This window comes from Loa loa, assembly GCF_000183805.2.
Source record: "Loa loa unplaced genomic scaffold supercont3.225, whole genome shotgun sequence".
Classification (NCBI taxonomy): Eukaryota; Metazoa; Nematoda; class Chromadorea; order Rhabditida; family Onchocercidae; genus Loa; species Loa loa.
In genome coordinates, this window is record NW_018108405.1 from 63,988 (window position 1) to 80,850 (window position 16,863).

Sequence of the window (16,863 nt, forward strand, 5' to 3'; positions counted from 1 at the left end):
TATATATATATATATATATATATACATAAATGTTTAAGATATACATTTGATATATATAGTTATTTTGGCACATTTGCCTCATTAATATGCTCATCGCACTTGAGAAATTTATCTGTAGCAAAGCACTTGTGTCCTTTTTTCTTTTTCTTTATTTTTTTTTGATAATTTAGGTTGCTAAGTTTAATTTTAATGGGGAGGAAGCTCATATAAGCAGTTAAAATATTGGATATTAAATATCCAATATGTTTTATAATGGAATATGGGATCGAAGTACTAAATATATCTAAGCGTAAAGGACCAATTCAGGAATCAGAAGTAATTATAGAAATGCCTTGGTGTCGTGTACAAATATCAATAAGCATTATAATGTGTCGTTAGTAAATACTTCAGTATCCTTTGTAATTTTAGTTGAGAGAGTTAACAAAGCATCATTATACATGTGATAGGTCACCAAATTTTACATATTTGTTTTAGACAGAAGCTTTATCACTGGATGATAAATCTGAGGTAGGCAACGGTGACAACAGCAATGAGCAACAACAGTCATTTGGCGGGTTTTCAGGTATTATTTGAGAGGAATTTCTCATTCTATGTTAATAGATGTGTTTTTTCTTAAAAAAGACATTAAAATCTTTATTATGCCATAAAGTTTTTCTTTAAACAGTCAAGAGGTTTTTACGACCCAGGTTTTTTTAAGGTCTGTTAATTGGTACAACATCATGGTTGGGGAGGAATACCTCCGTTTTCCAATTAATGGGCCTTAAAAAATGATAGCATTGTTGGAGAAAAAAAATACATAAAGCATTGCTGACGTGCTGGTAGTAATGGTTGCCACTGCGGTATAGTAGTTTACAAATAATGAAATTAAGCCAGGAAAAATTTAAGACGGTGTTGATTATAAAGCCAGCTTTCTGTATGTTTTTATATGCTTATATTTGTTTGACTGTTTCTTACTGTATTTACAGTTGCTGCATTCAAGATATATGCTGCTTTGATTTCTATAAATGTTTTCTTCTTCCTTACCCTGTCACCTCCTTTTCTCTTACTTTTTTTTACTGATATGTTCTCTTCATTGATCCCTCTCTTCATCTTACTTTTGTTAATCGCCATTTTCCCTACCATTCTTCATATTGCTTTTGGAAGTTACATAATTGCTGATTTTAATGGGTTTTATAAAAAGTACATTGGCTTCTCACTACTGACTTCTCTGTCAGCATGTTTTTATCTTGCCCATTAAAAAAAATATCACTTGGACAAGAATTCGAATCACTGCAGGTTGCAAAAAGTTCATCATCGATTATTGAAATTTGGTATTAAATGACTTCTTACATTGAATTTTATCACTAATAATCAGGTAGCTATCAGCATAACCGACATTAGTCTTGCGAATTATTTTTTTTTATTTTTAGATTTCTCATCTAGCCTTTTTTATATTGTGATTTTTTTGAGTCAGTGTTTTAAGTACGACGAATATCTCATTCGAATATATTGCAGCACCAAAAGCATTTGATGAAAGTGTATTTGGTGGTGATTTGAACTTGCGAAGTGGTCCACACGACGGGAGCATCAGTCATGGAAGAGTCGTTGATGGCAGTTATAGTAGCCGTAATCGAGGAGTGCCGTTTAATCCGGGTTCAAGGAATTCACCCGGAAGTAGGTTTATTTCTTCTGGTAAGAAATATAAGGTTAATCATTCGAAGCAACTAATATTTTTATAGATTGACATAGTTTAAAGCTATTCGGCAATCTTCAATTTATCATATTGATTAAGCTGAATCCGCTTTTCTCAACTACACTTTCAACTTAAATTTTCCGAGCTTACTTCTAAATCCACTTTTTCCGGCCTGCATCAAATTCCCAAAAATTATATCCTCAGTTATTGCGTATCAATTCAGATCTAAGTTGAAACTTCAGTTATATTTTCAATTTCTTCACCAGTTCAAATTATGATCGATAGCTTGTCTCAGTGCTTTCAACTGACGCTATCAATTCCTCTTGTTTTAAGGTTTAGCTCGGCGAGGATTTGGAAGTACATTTGGTGGTGGACTTCGGTCAACTAAACCGGTTGATCCATCGGGTAGTGATGGAAGTTTTCGATTCCGAGCAAGTAATCCAGCAACATTTGATGCAGGAAGCAGTTTTTCTAGACGAAATCTGCTTGTAGAAAATTTGAATGAGTCAACCAGCAGGGATCAGTTCGTTCCACGAGCTGGTGTTGCTAATTTGTCAAATTGTTCTATTCCGCCACAATTCAATGGTAATAATGATAGTAATGAACGATGGATAAACAGACGGAATAGACCGGAAGGTGAAGGAGATTCAGAGTTCGAACAAAAAAATTTGGAAACAAAAAGTAGTTTTTTCTCAGTAGTTCCACCGTTCCCAAAGAACTTGAGTGATAATGCTGGGAACGTTCGGATGCAGCAGCCCTTCCAGGCTGAAAATTCAGCAGGTGAAAAACATTTTGATCGCTTTCAAACTTCTGTATGAGATGGTATTCATATATGAAATGAATTACTGAAATTACTGACAAATTATCATACATGCATCATTTACTTCTTGATATTAATAAATTAGGCGTATCATTTTGATCCACATCAAATTCTTTGGCACTTCACGTTTTACTTTAAAATCCATCCATTAGAGAGTTAAGTAGGTTTCATGTAGAACGATATAGTTCCAAACACAAAGTTTAATTTCATATTTTGAAACGTCAGTCTGTTTGTTTTCCATTATTTAGGAGACCGTTTTGTGTATTCGTAACCGTAGAATCAATGATGGCAATTCTTTCAATTAGTTAGAGTTGTTTCTTTTTTCGTTTAAATTAAATTGATGTGGAATAATCCATCACTATTCACTTTTCAGCCACGCATACGTTATCCTTGGAAGAACGTGAGAAAAATTTTTGGAAACAAGCTGCTTGTCGTTCATCTCCATTCGTTCCTATTCAGATTGCAACGAGTACTTTATTTCTTTATAAATTATTGTAGAACAAGTATCATGACCACTTTTTTATTGAAACTTTTCAAGTTCCATCGAAATTATGTTAGTTTTGTGTAAGTAGCTTCTCGTTTGACTGCATCTATGATCAACTTGCTTCATTTTGATATTATTTCTTTTAAATGTAAACCGAAAAAAACATAGAGCGTACCATTAAGTATTATGACGCATAATTCCACTGTCTCATACTTTGGTTTTTTCCCCCCCCCCCTTTCTCCCTTCCCTCTTAATGTTAACATTTATTTATCGTAACTTTTTCAGGTCCAGTAAACAACACAACTTCCAAGTTCGGTGGTTTCATACCTCCAACCAGTGGTCGACCGCTATATGGGCGAGGTTTTTGCGCTGATAAACAAAGTGAAAGAAGTAAAAATAATTCTGCATCAAGTTTTTTTTTGAACAGCTAGTAATGGCGTTGATAAAATTTCTCACCCTTTCAGTAGCGTTATCCATAGCTTATATATATTCTGTAGTTTTGAATCTTTTGTTTTTTTTTGTTTGCGTTGATTTTTGATAAATCTAAACTATATGAGGTAAAGAGATATAAGAGTGTAAGAGGAAATTTTTTTTTTTCAGGTCGTGATGCTGTACCACCTTTTTCCACTTCCCCGTCACAGGTACTATTTTTTTTTTCACTGTAATCCAGTAAATGCTGTTTTGGTAGTTCAGAAAGATGCTAAGATATTAACAGCATTGATTGAATGCTATCGGTTTTTTGTCATTCCTTTACTGCTCATTAATCTCCATTTTAAAGTATTTTTGTAATTTCTGGAACTCCTGCAAAGTTTTGAAATATCAAAGTATTTAGCACAATGCAGTGATGAATGTTGATCAGGAAACTACACAGCATGGTGCTAATGGATCCTTCCCGAAAGATGAGTATGAAAAGCGTGAGTTTGCATATACTCGTTAAAAAGGAATAATTACATCTTTTCAGTATGCGACAGAATGAAATACAGAAACATTTTGGTTGCCACCTTCAACTTATCCTACGGATAGATTGAGTTGAACGGGTCTGAGAAAAGAAATCATTTCGGGAATGCTTAACGTAAAGTCGCGCTACCATTTAGAAATGAGCCGCACTAAGTGTTCCAGTCGATTTTAGTGATAAATAATGATGAAAGCTAATAATTCATGCACCTATAAAAATTAATTTCAATAAAATCATGAGAAATCTCAGGTACTACAATGAGATACATGCAATGATGGCCAAGTTTCTGGACATTTATAGTCATGTTTACAGTTTAGTTTTTCAGCAATGCCAAATGAAGAAATATCGTTGTTGAACAAAATATTGCATAAAAAGCTGGAAAATCTCCAAAATGGTAGTTTAGAAATTTCACAAGCTCGAAGTGATCCGAATTCACCACTCTACTCCGTTACTTCATTCCAGAGTTTGCGCCTGTTAGCTTTTATTTAAAACTGTGGCAAATAATTCTGCGAATATGATCAGTTAAATATCAAATCTTGTTTGAAGTTCAAATACGCTCTTATGTCTCATTTTATCAGCAGTTTTAACCGTGATGACGGTCAAGGTGCTTTTTTATCGAATTTGGTTAAATCCTTAATTTTGATCGAATTCCATTAATATATTAAAATTTCCTACACTTACAGGAAAGATGAACTTCTGAAGGCTTTAGACAAAATGAGCTTTTATATGCCATCAAAAATTCAAGAAGCAGCGTTGCCTCTACTTTTAGTTGAACCGTATGTGACTATTTGTACTTTTTTAATCTTTTTTTTTCTTTTTGATTTAAATCCAGAGAGAATAAAGGATAACTACACCAATCCTTTGCAGCTGATCAGCTGAATGACACAATTAAATATGGCGTTTATGACGATGCTTTCGTTTGATCTTTTTGTTGAACTAATTTCAACTATATTAAAATTAAAAAAAATACTGATTATTGAAAAATATATAAGTAAAAGTAAGGTGTCTGTAGAAAACATATCTGGCTATGATACCTAGATATTTTGTGTTGTAGGTGTGCTAATTAAATAAATCTAATTGTCTTAGGATATGGTTGCATGATTTACGCATTGTGAGTTGTGTCGATTTTAATAATTGCTCTCCTTTTTGTTTTTTTAATTGTCGAAAACTCCAAATGCTTTTCAAGACCAATGAATTTGATTGCTCAAGCACAAAGTGGTACGGGTAAAACAGCAACCTTTGTGCTTACAATGCTCTCGCGTGTTGTTCCATCAAATAAATGGCCTCAGTGTTTGTGTCTCGCACCTACTTATGAACTCGCTATGCAGATCGGCCAAGTGGTTAAGAAAATGAGCGAGTTTTTGCCGGAAATCGAAATTCGCTATGCAATTAAGGGTGAACGAAGTAAGTTCTTATCGTAAATGCGTTTCACATAAAAATATATTCCAACGATTCAACGATATTTCAAAATTATTTTATAAAGATCTACTACATTTCTATGTACAATGCACATGGAAGTTATTTTGGTGTTTCCTTGCTGTTAGAAGCTGAAGCGAAAAAAAAAAATGAAGAGAAACAGTTTATGTTTTGGTATTTTCCAGATCATAAAATGAAAATCTGACCACTTTCCACTTATTTCATTCCTATCCCATTATTTATCTGTGACGTTCTTTGGTCCTTAATTTTCCCCAGAAAATGTTTTTTTTCTCCGTATTTTTTAATCGAGAAATTTTGGAAGGTGAAGATAGGAGTGATGTTGAAAAATGTTGTAAAGCATGTCATAAATTTTTCTTTGAAAATGCGTATTGCATAAAGGCAGACTCTTGGTTTAGATTTCAGATATTTAGTGTCATTTGATCGGTGTTGAATCTTTTAGTAATAATGTTTGTTAATTTATTGAATCTCGAAATGTCAGCAAATGAATAGTGAATATGTTCTGCTGTTGGGAACGGGAATTTGAGGACGAAAATTTCCTTTCATTATCTTTCCAGTGTCTCGTGGTGAAAAAATCGAGGAACAGATTATAATTGGTACACCAGGTAAAATGTTGGATTGGGTGACAAAACTCAAAGTGATCGACCCCTCGAAAATAATTTGCTTGGTGTTAGATGAGGCTGACGTTATGATCTCACAGCAAGGGCATCAGGATCAAAGCATTCGACTGCATAAGTATGTTCGTTTATTTTTTGGAAATTTAAATTAAACTAGATTCATTTTCTGAAAGATGATAATACATTTGGATGACACCTAAGATGAAAAAATTTTTCTATTTAAATTGTGAATTGCGATCTAGCAAGTTGAATATTCATTATAGTGGAATGGGCTCAGGCTTGGGGTGGTAAATCTGGGATGGCTGTTTGGATATTGATCATGGTAATACCTTGAGTAGGGTTGGAAGCCCAGATAATTTTAATTTCACATTTATAATAGCTTATTTTAGCTATTTTTAAAAAAATCTCAAACTTGTTTTCCTATCCTGTTTTTATTCATAATTTCTTGATGGGATATGTATATTTTTTCAAGTTTATTTTAGTGAATTAGAAAAATCAGGAGCAAAATATCAAAGTTTGCTGTTCAGTGCTACATATGATGAAAATGTTCGATCATTTGCAGATTCAATTATCAAAGATGCCGTCAACATAACGTAATGTTTTACTGCTAAATTTTCTTGCAAGTTTTGTAGCTCTTGTTACAGTATGAGACAATTGTGGAAGAGTGGATGAAAACGATGGGAGCAGGCCTATAGGAGGAAATAAAGGGCATTTTTTGGGCTAGTAGACTGCTAATGCTTTAAGTAAAAATATATACATGCGGTAGATATGAGCTTGATATAGCTGCATAATTTAATTTCTAATTTTCTGTATTTGATTTCATTTTCACCAGATTTTCATCTTTCAGATTGTTCGATTAACATTTTTGATTTTTATCTTTTCTTTCCCCAAAACTCCTCCACTCGCCTCTCAGATAATAAGTATAGTAACGAGTAAAATAGGTCAGGCGCTTAATTTCATGAAAGAGGATAGGAGGTGAGATAAGATAGAATAATCACTATTTGATTGTCAGTGGTGGCGAGCAAATTCACTACGCGTTACGCAATAGTTTCCTGGCTTTGTGATGCAAATTATATGTCTGTTATCATATTTCCGTTAGAAAGAGGTGATTGGGAAGAGCTAAGTGCAATAGCAAATAAGAAAATATTAATTTCGATATTTTTTCATCATAAGAGCAAAGATTGTTTATCTGGAGGAATATTTTTGACGCTTTTTCTCTCCGAGGCCAAATATTAAAACTCTGCACTTCTTGGCATAAATGAACTTGGATTTAGACTGTATTTTTGGGATTGTTGTATAGTGAGTAGATCCGAAAAGTTACACCACCAAAAATCATTATCAAATATCAGTGTTTGCTACTGGTTTTGTTGTGGTGCTGTCATGGTTTGCAGTGAATGACAATCTGCTATGTTTAAAATAAACCGTAATCAGTTTGAATTGATGACGTTGAATAGGGTGAATAGCTGTTACTTAGGTGGAATCTAATAGTTGTCTCTTTTTATGTTGATTTTTTTTTAAATTAAATTTGAAGCATTTGGTAATTCAGTTTTGATTCTTGCTTTATGGTCTGTCAAAAGTTAGCTGTACTATTGTTCTGTATTTTGTATTGAGATTTGCAAATTCCCTTAACACTTATCGTCGACCCCTTATATGCAAGACACCTTTTCCAGTGCAAATAATAACCGAAAAGTTCAGATCACAGTAGGTGGCTGCAATGGAAATACCATTCATCTGGTCGTTGACCGTTCATGTTTATTTTGGAAGGTAGAGAAAGCTCAGGTGCTATTGGTAACATCTGTTCAGAAAAGTATAAATGCTTTTTGGTCTATTTGATGGTGTCAGGTTTCTCACACTTCTCGGTATTAATAAAAATTAAGTGGAATGTGAGAGTTTTTCTGAGATATTCTTAGTTAATGAAGAATTTCAATATAATATGACAAAATTAATTGGGAAAAAATTTCGCTATTGTGGACCGTTTTACGAGGCTATTTCATTAGTGATAACTGAATCAATTAAATAATGATGTTTATGTTATACGAAGGATGATTCATTATTTCTGATTATTTTATGGTCTTCATTTGGTAATCTGAAACTCGCCCAGGCTATGAGTTTTAAGGATGGATAACAGAAACCAACATATGACATGAAAGCGACATTTTGGATTAGCAAAAGCTTTGTTTTATCTACTTGCACTGATTAGCTATCTAGTAATACTTCTACATGATCATTTGGAGAAATGGTTTTAGAAAAAAAAAAAAAAAATAACTGGAAATTGACACAACAGCGACACTTCATGGCATCTATCAGTGCCATGAAGTGATCATATATGAGTGAAATACCTTATCAGTGCTTCCACTCGTATATAATCTTACTTATGTAATACATGCTTGTAATATCTATAATACATGTTTATGTCAGATCCTTTTTTTCTTCATCTATAGTAATACACTGAGCACTGCGAAATGCTACCATTGTTTCTTTATTTTCTCTTAGAAGAATTTGTTGATTCTCCATTTTCTGCAAACTACCCTAATTGATATTTTCTATTACTTGTTTATACTATGGGAACGTCACTCTACCCACTACTTCAGTGCAGCTCTCTTTGCTTATGCAAGTCTTAACAGTATCTGTCTCGCACTTAACCGAAAAAAAAATGCTTTTGCATTGAAATTGTCTTTCTTAAGGATATGAGCGGTAAAATGATTTGAAAGATGTTAAATATTTTTTTCTGGGTCGACTCATTCTAGTCAAATAAAACTTTTTTTTTGTACTTTGATTTTAAAGACAGGAAATTACTACAGCGAAGACGTATATTGTTGCTTATCAGGTGTTTTTCTGAAGAAGTTATCTTGTTATCTTTTATCTTCCTTTATCTTCCTTACTCTTCTTTACTTTTTTATCAAAGATGAATCGGTGAGGAAGAAATTATTAGGAATTTCTTTCAGTTTACGAAGAGATGAACAAACATTGAAAAACATCAAGCAGTATTATGTGAAATGTGCTAACAGAGAGGAGAAGTACGAAGCCGTGATGAATTTATACGGAGGTTTAACGATTGCTTCAGCCATAATTTTTTGTTACGTAAGTTATTTAGAGCTGTTCATCGTTTTAAATTTATCAATTTTGTATTTCCTGTCAGGAATAATCGCATCGTTGAATCCACAAAAGCTTCGCAGGTCGAAAAAATCTACTAGGAATATATGTCATTAAGGTTAAAGGATGAAGATTAAAGATAGAAAAGAACGGAGTGGAAGGGCGGTAAAAAATAGGGCTATAAATTATTGAATTGATTTTATTTGCCACGCTGAGACTTTTTAAAGACAGTGGACGAACAACAAGTGATCTATGTGCACTGAGTTTGAAATTTTCGAATTTTTTAGACGCGTAAATCAGCTGAATGGTTAGCTGCCCGGATGGGTCAACGAGGTCATGATGTTACAGTTCTGCACGGTGAAATGACAATTGAAGATCGAGCTAGGACTATTCAGCAGTTCAAGGACAGCGTTTACAAAGTGCTTATCACAACGAATGTATGTGCACGAGGTATTTCTTTATTTCTGATTTATTTTTTATGATTTCTAGTCGGGACGACTCAGTATGCGTTTATTAGTTTAGTAAACTATTTAACTTGCATGCTGAATTAAAGGAATTGCCTCAGTATCTTTATAAATGAAAATAAGATAGTTTTAATGTCTCTAACTTTTTAACTTAATGAAATGTAGAATAAAAACACCTCTGAGCTATCCTGTTGTTTACCAAACTTTGTCAAATATCAATATCTAATAGTGAGAAACCTGGCAGAAAAAGATCTTTGCATTCTAATAATTGCTTTTCAATGAACTTAGGGAATATTAATAAGATGATACTTTTAGTTGTTTAAAACACAAAACCATTTCTTGTACATACTTTGAGCTTAGATTCAACATTACAGGGAATTCTAGCTTTAGCAAGAATAGCTTAATCTTTTAGTTTTTTCTTTTTTTGCTTTATTTCAGGTATTGATGTTTCACAAGTATCAGTAGTTATAAACTACGATCCACCGGTAACTTATGTGGACAATCCGCAGCCAGACTACGAAACCTATATCCATCGAATTGGCAGGACAGGGAGATTTGGGAAAGCAGGGATCGCGATCAATTTGGTTTCTGATGACTTCTCACTAAGTGTTATTCAACGAATTGGCGACTACTTTGGTAACTCATTTTCAGATCTTTATTTTTCCACGACCATCATGGTATGCTGTTATCGTTTTTAATTGATTTGAAGCTAATAATTCCAATCAAAAGTTCAATTTATTGGCATAAATATTCAGACTGTTAGTAAGCGTTTGTTTCTTGGCGATTTCAAAGGCGTGAATTTATGTCTCGTACAGGAAGCATGCAAATTTTTTTGGAAAATGAGCATCTAGAATTATGGACCTGGGAACAACTTGTTCAACCTGTGATTTATTAGATTAATTTTATTTTATTGATCGGTTTGTGGGCAGTAATTTTCTATTTCATTTTTATATTCATTCTTTTATATTCATCCTTTTTTATATTTCTTTTAAGTTTGCTTTCAGTTTTTGTTATTATTTTCATATCCTGTAGCGCGCTGTAAGGCATTTGAAACTTTTTTTAACAGTATTGAGTGATTAAAATGTTTATTTTCTTTTTTTTATTTTTTTTTTATGTTTATTTTTCTTTTTTTTTTTTTTTATTTTCCGGTAAATCTATTACAGGCGTGGCGATTGAATCGTTAGATGCAACTGATATGGATCAGTTGGAAGCAATCGATAAGGATAAGTTTTGAATGGCTATAGTTTTGGATTAATGTCAGTAAGGTGCAGTTTTAGTGCTGCACTGTTATAAATAGTTAGCCACTTCATTTTGTCTATAAGTCACTCTTACGATTAATTTTGTTTTTTGCGAATAACTTTTATTATTGTTTTCAAATGAAAAACAACGAAAGTTTTAACTGCATAGAAACATCATGCAAATTTTGACTGCTTCGTGGTTCTTTTAATCAAATAAGGAAAAAGTTGCAAACTAACTTTTCACTAACAAGATTTCGACAACCTCAGCTGGAATTTATTTTGAGTTTTAGAAATTTTTTAACGGTATGCCAAATGTCAAGTTGTCAATCTTCTATAGCATAGAAGAGAAAACCTTTTAAATGGATCTGATGGTGTTAATGTGAAGATGCAAATTTCTGACTCATGTGATTTGTCAATTTTCAATGCTTAATTTTATTATATCTACTAACTAAACAACATTCCTTATGTGTTGTCGATTGAATTCATAAGATATTTTCTTTGTACTTCATCTTATTTGTTTTTCTTGTTGTACTGGTTTTACATGACATTTGCTACTTTTTATGCCGATTTTCCCCAGTTTGATTTGGACTATTTTATCACTTATACTATTTTATCACTTTGCATCTTCTTGTCATGGAATATTTACATAGATGCGTGTCATTCAGGTATCAGCTAGCATTATTAGTCTAAGAAACGTAAGGGTGGAATTATTGCATGTGAGAGATGATTCGTTTAAAAATTCTTTTAAAAATGATTTACCGTGCCAGCCATAAAATCACTGGTTTTTGAATTCAGTTTTGAATTTGAAATTGGTTTTGAATTCACCGATGATTCAGTTAGCTCGTTTTTTTTTTTTCAAACTATGTAGCAAGTGGCAGTGTTTTCTTGCTTTGCATAGATGCTCTATAAATCCTGTATTTATCCAACTGCTTACAAGTTCATTTTTTTGATTGGATGATTGTCGAGAAACGAAGGAATGAAGACATTTAAATTATTTGTCTCATCGTAAAAGGTTAGTAATTTATGTGGAGTTTTTAGAAATTTTCGACAGACTTCGAAGCTACCCTACAACTTTCATCCTTGTCACGGATAAGCTGGTAAAAAATTTAGGACTTGTAACAGCTGGAAATTTGTGTTTTTTCCACATTCTGTTTCATTTGTATTTTATTTTTGTTTTTCAACTTAATTTTCATTATTCACTGTTAGTACTTGTTCATGAGATTTCAATTGTTTTCTTTTTTCAAAATTTTTTCCAGAAAACAAATGCCTCGAAAGTTCCTTACCTTTATCATCAATCTCTCGATTGTTTCATTGTTACCGATAAAACGATTTTGTTTTTATGTCTATTTTATTTCGGCATTTTTTTCCTGTTTGTGAATCAGGTTATATTTCAATCTTTTGCAATATGTTAATAACTGCTGTTATTTTTAAATTGTCACACTACAGAAGGAAAAAGAATTATATTTTAGAAAAATAAAAACCGAAATCCGGAATGCGCAATTTTTTTATTTTAACATTGACGAAGTTGAGCGGATATTTTGTTCGTACTTTTTGGAGATTTTAAATGAAAGCCGTGTAATCACATCGAAATCCCCTGCATATTTCTGGTATGCGGTGTTTTTTCAGATGAGTAAGGATGACATTGAATTGTCATGAAACATATGGCGAAATGCATCTGTTGCGGCGGGACAAATAAGTTTTCGGAATGGGAGGATTTTGTGAGGGTCTTATTGACCCAATCATCAATCTTCATCATGATCGGTCATATCCAAATTTTCACTATCAGTTTTTTTTTCTTTTTTTTTTGTTTACCAGGAATATATTAGAATTTGAAGGTAGCTGCAATAGCTATAAAAAGATTGGTGAGAAATTTTCAACGCTTGTGAATTATCGAAATTGAGGATGGAAAACTGAAATGATAGTGAGTAAAGAGGTACGGGTGTTATGCAATGTTTTATTTCTGAAACATCGACTATTTTCAAATATTTGGATCCTCGATTATCACATAATGTCATGAATTCTTATATAGTAACAACTTACAATGAAATTATGCGATGATGCATTTTTGATTTTAAGATAAATTAAAATATCTAAACAAATGATGATCTTGTTTTATCGTTGTGAGATTTGGTAATGCTAGATTTAAAAGCGATATACAGTTATCAACCATAACATTCTCCTGTCACATCCAAAGTGTAACATTATCAGTATTCAGGTTTCCTTTTAGGGAATTATTACAAACTTGTTGAGTTCAGAATAGTACATTAATAATAAAGTCACATTTTCTATAATACCTCATCTTCATCTACTGCTAGTTGAATCTTTTGTGTTTTTTTTTTTTTTCATTTTTCGGAATATATATGATTGACGATTGAAAAGAAATTTCGTTTAATTAATAATTTGATAAAATTGAAAGAAAAAACGAACTTCGAATACCATTAAAAATAATCTCAAATAAATAAGCACAACAGTTTTCCGTTACTCCAATTTAGAAAAAAAAAACTCTTTATGTTTAAATTTAAAATGATTTTTATCCGAAATGATACATAAATGATATTCCCATTCTTCACTTTTCTCAATTTCTAACTTAAATTATTTAATTTTGAAAAATTAAATTTCATAATGGCGAAGTTTGTTATGGTTGAATGCGATGTTTATTTTAATTGATACTGAAATGGTATGATGGGTATGATTAATTTGTCACTTAAATAGTTCAAAATCAAATTTAGTGTCAATAATTAGAAAAAAAAAATGTAATAATGAAATGTAATAATTAAAATCGAGTCTTTTTTTTCTTTGTAAAGATTGTAATGAATAATTAATGTGGCAAGATATAGTTGAGCTTTTGATTTTTTGAAAATTTCAAAAAAGAAAAAACTGCAACAAAAATGTAACTTATTGACATGATCAAAACTGAACTAATCAGATGGTTTTATTGATGAAATAATTTATTCATCCATAAGATATTTTGAAGGTTACGGTAATCAAAGGATCACTTTTTACTGTCCACTCTCTTCAACAGACCGATTGAATGATGGTATCTTCCGAAAGAAAAGTATGCCGAAAAGAAAAAAAAAACAAGAACAAAAACAAAAATAATCATATATCATTTAGTAAAAAAAAAAAAATAGTTTATAATATTGTCCAGTATCATTTATTACCTGTGGAAATATCAATTATAAAGGGGGAAATGTTAAATTGTTCAAAAATATGAGGAGGGTGTAATTATTTCGAGTAATTTGCATTAAAATATAAATTCCATACCATACTTCTATCCTTTACTTAATTACTTAAATTATTACATTTGGTCAATTAAAGAAGGTTTGTAATAAGAATTCATAATGGTAATGTCTTCAAAGATATAATTAGTGAAACTAATAATATATGAAATTTTAACTCTTTAAATTTTTTCTAATTTCTAAAAATTATTGATAATAAAAGTCATGTATTTTTTGCTGGAACAATTTCTTTATATAAAAGAAAAAATTAATTGTTTAATTTCTTTTCGAAATTTACCGAAATTCGTTCTTTCATTTCCGATATTATATTATTTCGCCATGCAACCATATTTATTCATTTGGTTGTTAAGTTTGAATTTTTCCCTCACAATGGGATATTTTCGTCACTGTACTGATCAATTTTCTTTTTAATTTCAAATATGCTTAATTAAATAAATGATTTATATACATACAATTGGATGCAAGTTTTCAACTGAATGGGTTTTACAATGCATGCAGTAAGTACTCGGCAATTGGTTACGATAATTATAGCAGTTGTAGTAAGCATTAGGTGAGTGGATATGATTAGCTACGATAAGCATTTACAGTAAGTGCTACAGTATAGAGATGAAAGAAACTACAACATTTGTTCGAATTTCTCCCTTAGCCACACAATTTCACTCATTCGCAGTATACAACAACCTGTACGGAAATTAAAAATTGAAAAAAATTAAATAATAAAATTGAAATGGGAATATTTTAAAATAAAATTCCGAATTTTAGTTCAAAATTTAATTACTGGAAAATGCAAAATTTTTTGATCATATTATGAAAATATGCTTAATATTACATTTGTACACAATTAATTATTACCTAATTACTATCTTTTTAATCACTAACTTTTAATCATTGCTATTAAAACTGCACCAATCAACATTGAAATTTTTCAAATTCAAAATTTATAATTTTTCAAATTCAAAATTTTCCAATTACCACTTTTTTTCCCTCTTCTCATTCCTATCATTTGCATAAATCAATCTTATATAAATCAATCATAAATCAATCTTCCGCTAAATGATATTAAGTTTTATGAACAAATTTTAATGAAATTTTAAATGAGAAAATGATTATGCTAAATAAATTTTTGAAATTTATCACAATGCTTTGTCCCTTTCCTACGGTACTTTATCGATTAATCCATTTATGGCATTTAAATTAAATTTTATCAATTCATGCTTCTGATAGGATGTGCATTTATTTCATATTATTATGGTATCAAATATACAATCATAAACTATCAATGATTCGATATTTGATTACCATTTTCTTTCCCTCTTCTTCTCCCTTCTTCTTCTTCGTCTTTCTGTAATTTGCATAAATCATTTTATAATTATACCTTTTCAATCAATCAATCAGTCAACTAAGAGATATCATTATGCTAAACTTTTAATTGATATTGCTTAATAACTCACTTTTCCATATAACTTCTCTCAGGGAGGAGGGAAGACAACAGTTTTTTGAGCTTAAAAAAAAAAGAAATTCATTTAAATCAATAAGTTATAAATTAATTAAGCAAATAAATGAGCAATTCAATTAATTTTAATTTCCTAAATATAGATAGTAACTTAATATCATTTATATGTTGTAATTTTTTTTTAAAAAAAACAATTGAATTATTTAGGAAATTTTGGAAAAATAAAAATTTCAACAAAATGCTATTGACATTAATTTTTTGAATTTTAATTCATCCTGGAATGTTAACATTAATCATTTTGAAATGTTAATTAAAAATTTAAAAAAAAACAATTTGCTGTTGCTCTTCGTTGAAAAATGAACTTCTTCTTCATATCATTGCTGTAGTTAGAACTGGTTTAAATTGATGAAATTAATGAACAACATTTTCAATTTTCGATTACCTAGCAAACTTGCCTTCCAAATTTACCCATCCATCTTTCTACCTAAACCTTAATTTAAATTCTCTTGTTTAATTAATTAATTTTAATTGCAATTATTAATTACATATGCCTGTCCGTTCATTTTTTTTATTGTTTTTTTTTTAGTTTAGTTGATTGAACAAAAATTTTAATGACATTTGTAAATTGTATTATTTTTAATTTTGTTTTTTTTTTGCCTCTTTTAATTATCATTTAATATGTCTAACTGTTCATTTGAAATTGTTAATTTGCAATGAAAATTCTTCATTTGGGATAAAATCTTTGAGTTTTTTTTTTATTTTTTAATTTTTTTTTTAATTTAAAATTTTTCATCTTTTATTTCATAAATATGCTTATGAAAAAAAAAAATTGATAAGCTTGAAATGGTTTGAAATTTTTTGCTTTCCATGAATTTAGGCTCAAAATTTTGGCTTTTATTTACGGTCATAATTTTGAACATTTTTATTTACTAACCTAAATATTAGGAAAAAGAAAAGGAATACCGATGAACATTGAAAAAAAGAATGGAAGCAATTCCTGTACAACAAAAGCTAAAATAATTTCCGGAAACGGAAATTTTCGCTTATATATGAAAAGATAGTCTATAAGATTGGTTTGAAATATGAATTATGTGATTTATTTAGTCCATTATTATAATGTCGTTGTTTTTGCTAGACCGGAAAGTAATAACTGTTTACCGATTTTTCAAACAGGTAACCATCTCTTCTGTAGTTGCACAGTAGTTGGTCCTTTTGGAAGGTAATTTGTTTGTGTGTATCGATGCATAAAGTTAAAGGTTAATGAGGAGAGAAATCCTTTTACATCCTAACTTTCCGTTAACTATCCATGAAATAATCAAATATTTTTTTCTTCTTAACTTCTTTTCTCATTTCTTATTTTTCTCTTTGTTTTATCGGTTACCTCTCTCTTCTCT

At 30.7% G+C, this 16,863-nt stretch overlaps 1 protein-coding gene across 1 annotated transcript in view; it reads left to right on the forward strand.

Annotated features, from left to right (window-relative positions):
• Nucleotides 1-10,950, forward strand: part of LOAG_06510 (hypothetical protein) — an 11,902-nt gene extending 952 nt beyond the window's left edge. The window contains exons 2-17 of the mRNA XM_020447159.1: nt 475-562; nt 1,495-1,653; nt 2,006-2,452; nt 2,866-2,961; nt 3,262-3,366; nt 3,577-3,617; nt 3,809-3,890; nt 4,257-4,404; nt 4,615-4,707; nt 5,118-5,335; nt 5,923-6,100; nt 6,465-6,575; nt 8,928-9,063; nt 9,363-9,525; nt 9,978-10,175; nt 10,703-10,950. Coding sequence (XP_020302581.1) covers nt 475-562; nt 1,495-1,653; nt 2,006-2,452; nt 2,866-2,961; nt 3,262-3,366; nt 3,577-3,617; nt 3,809-3,890; nt 4,257-4,404; nt 4,615-4,707; nt 5,118-5,335; nt 5,923-6,100; nt 6,465-6,575; nt 8,928-9,063; nt 9,363-9,525; nt 9,978-10,175; nt 10,703-10,773 — 2,334 coding nt within the window. The 3' untranslated portion in view covers nt 10,774-10,950. The remainder of the gene's footprint in view (nt 1-474; nt 563-1,494; nt 1,654-2,005; nt 2,453-2,865; nt 2,962-3,261; nt 3,367-3,576; nt 3,618-3,808; nt 3,891-4,256; nt 4,405-4,614; nt 4,708-5,117; nt 5,336-5,922; nt 6,101-6,464; nt 6,576-8,927; nt 9,064-9,362; nt 9,526-9,977; nt 10,176-10,702) is intronic.
• The last annotated feature ends 5,913 nt before the right edge of the window (nt 10,951-16,863 follow it).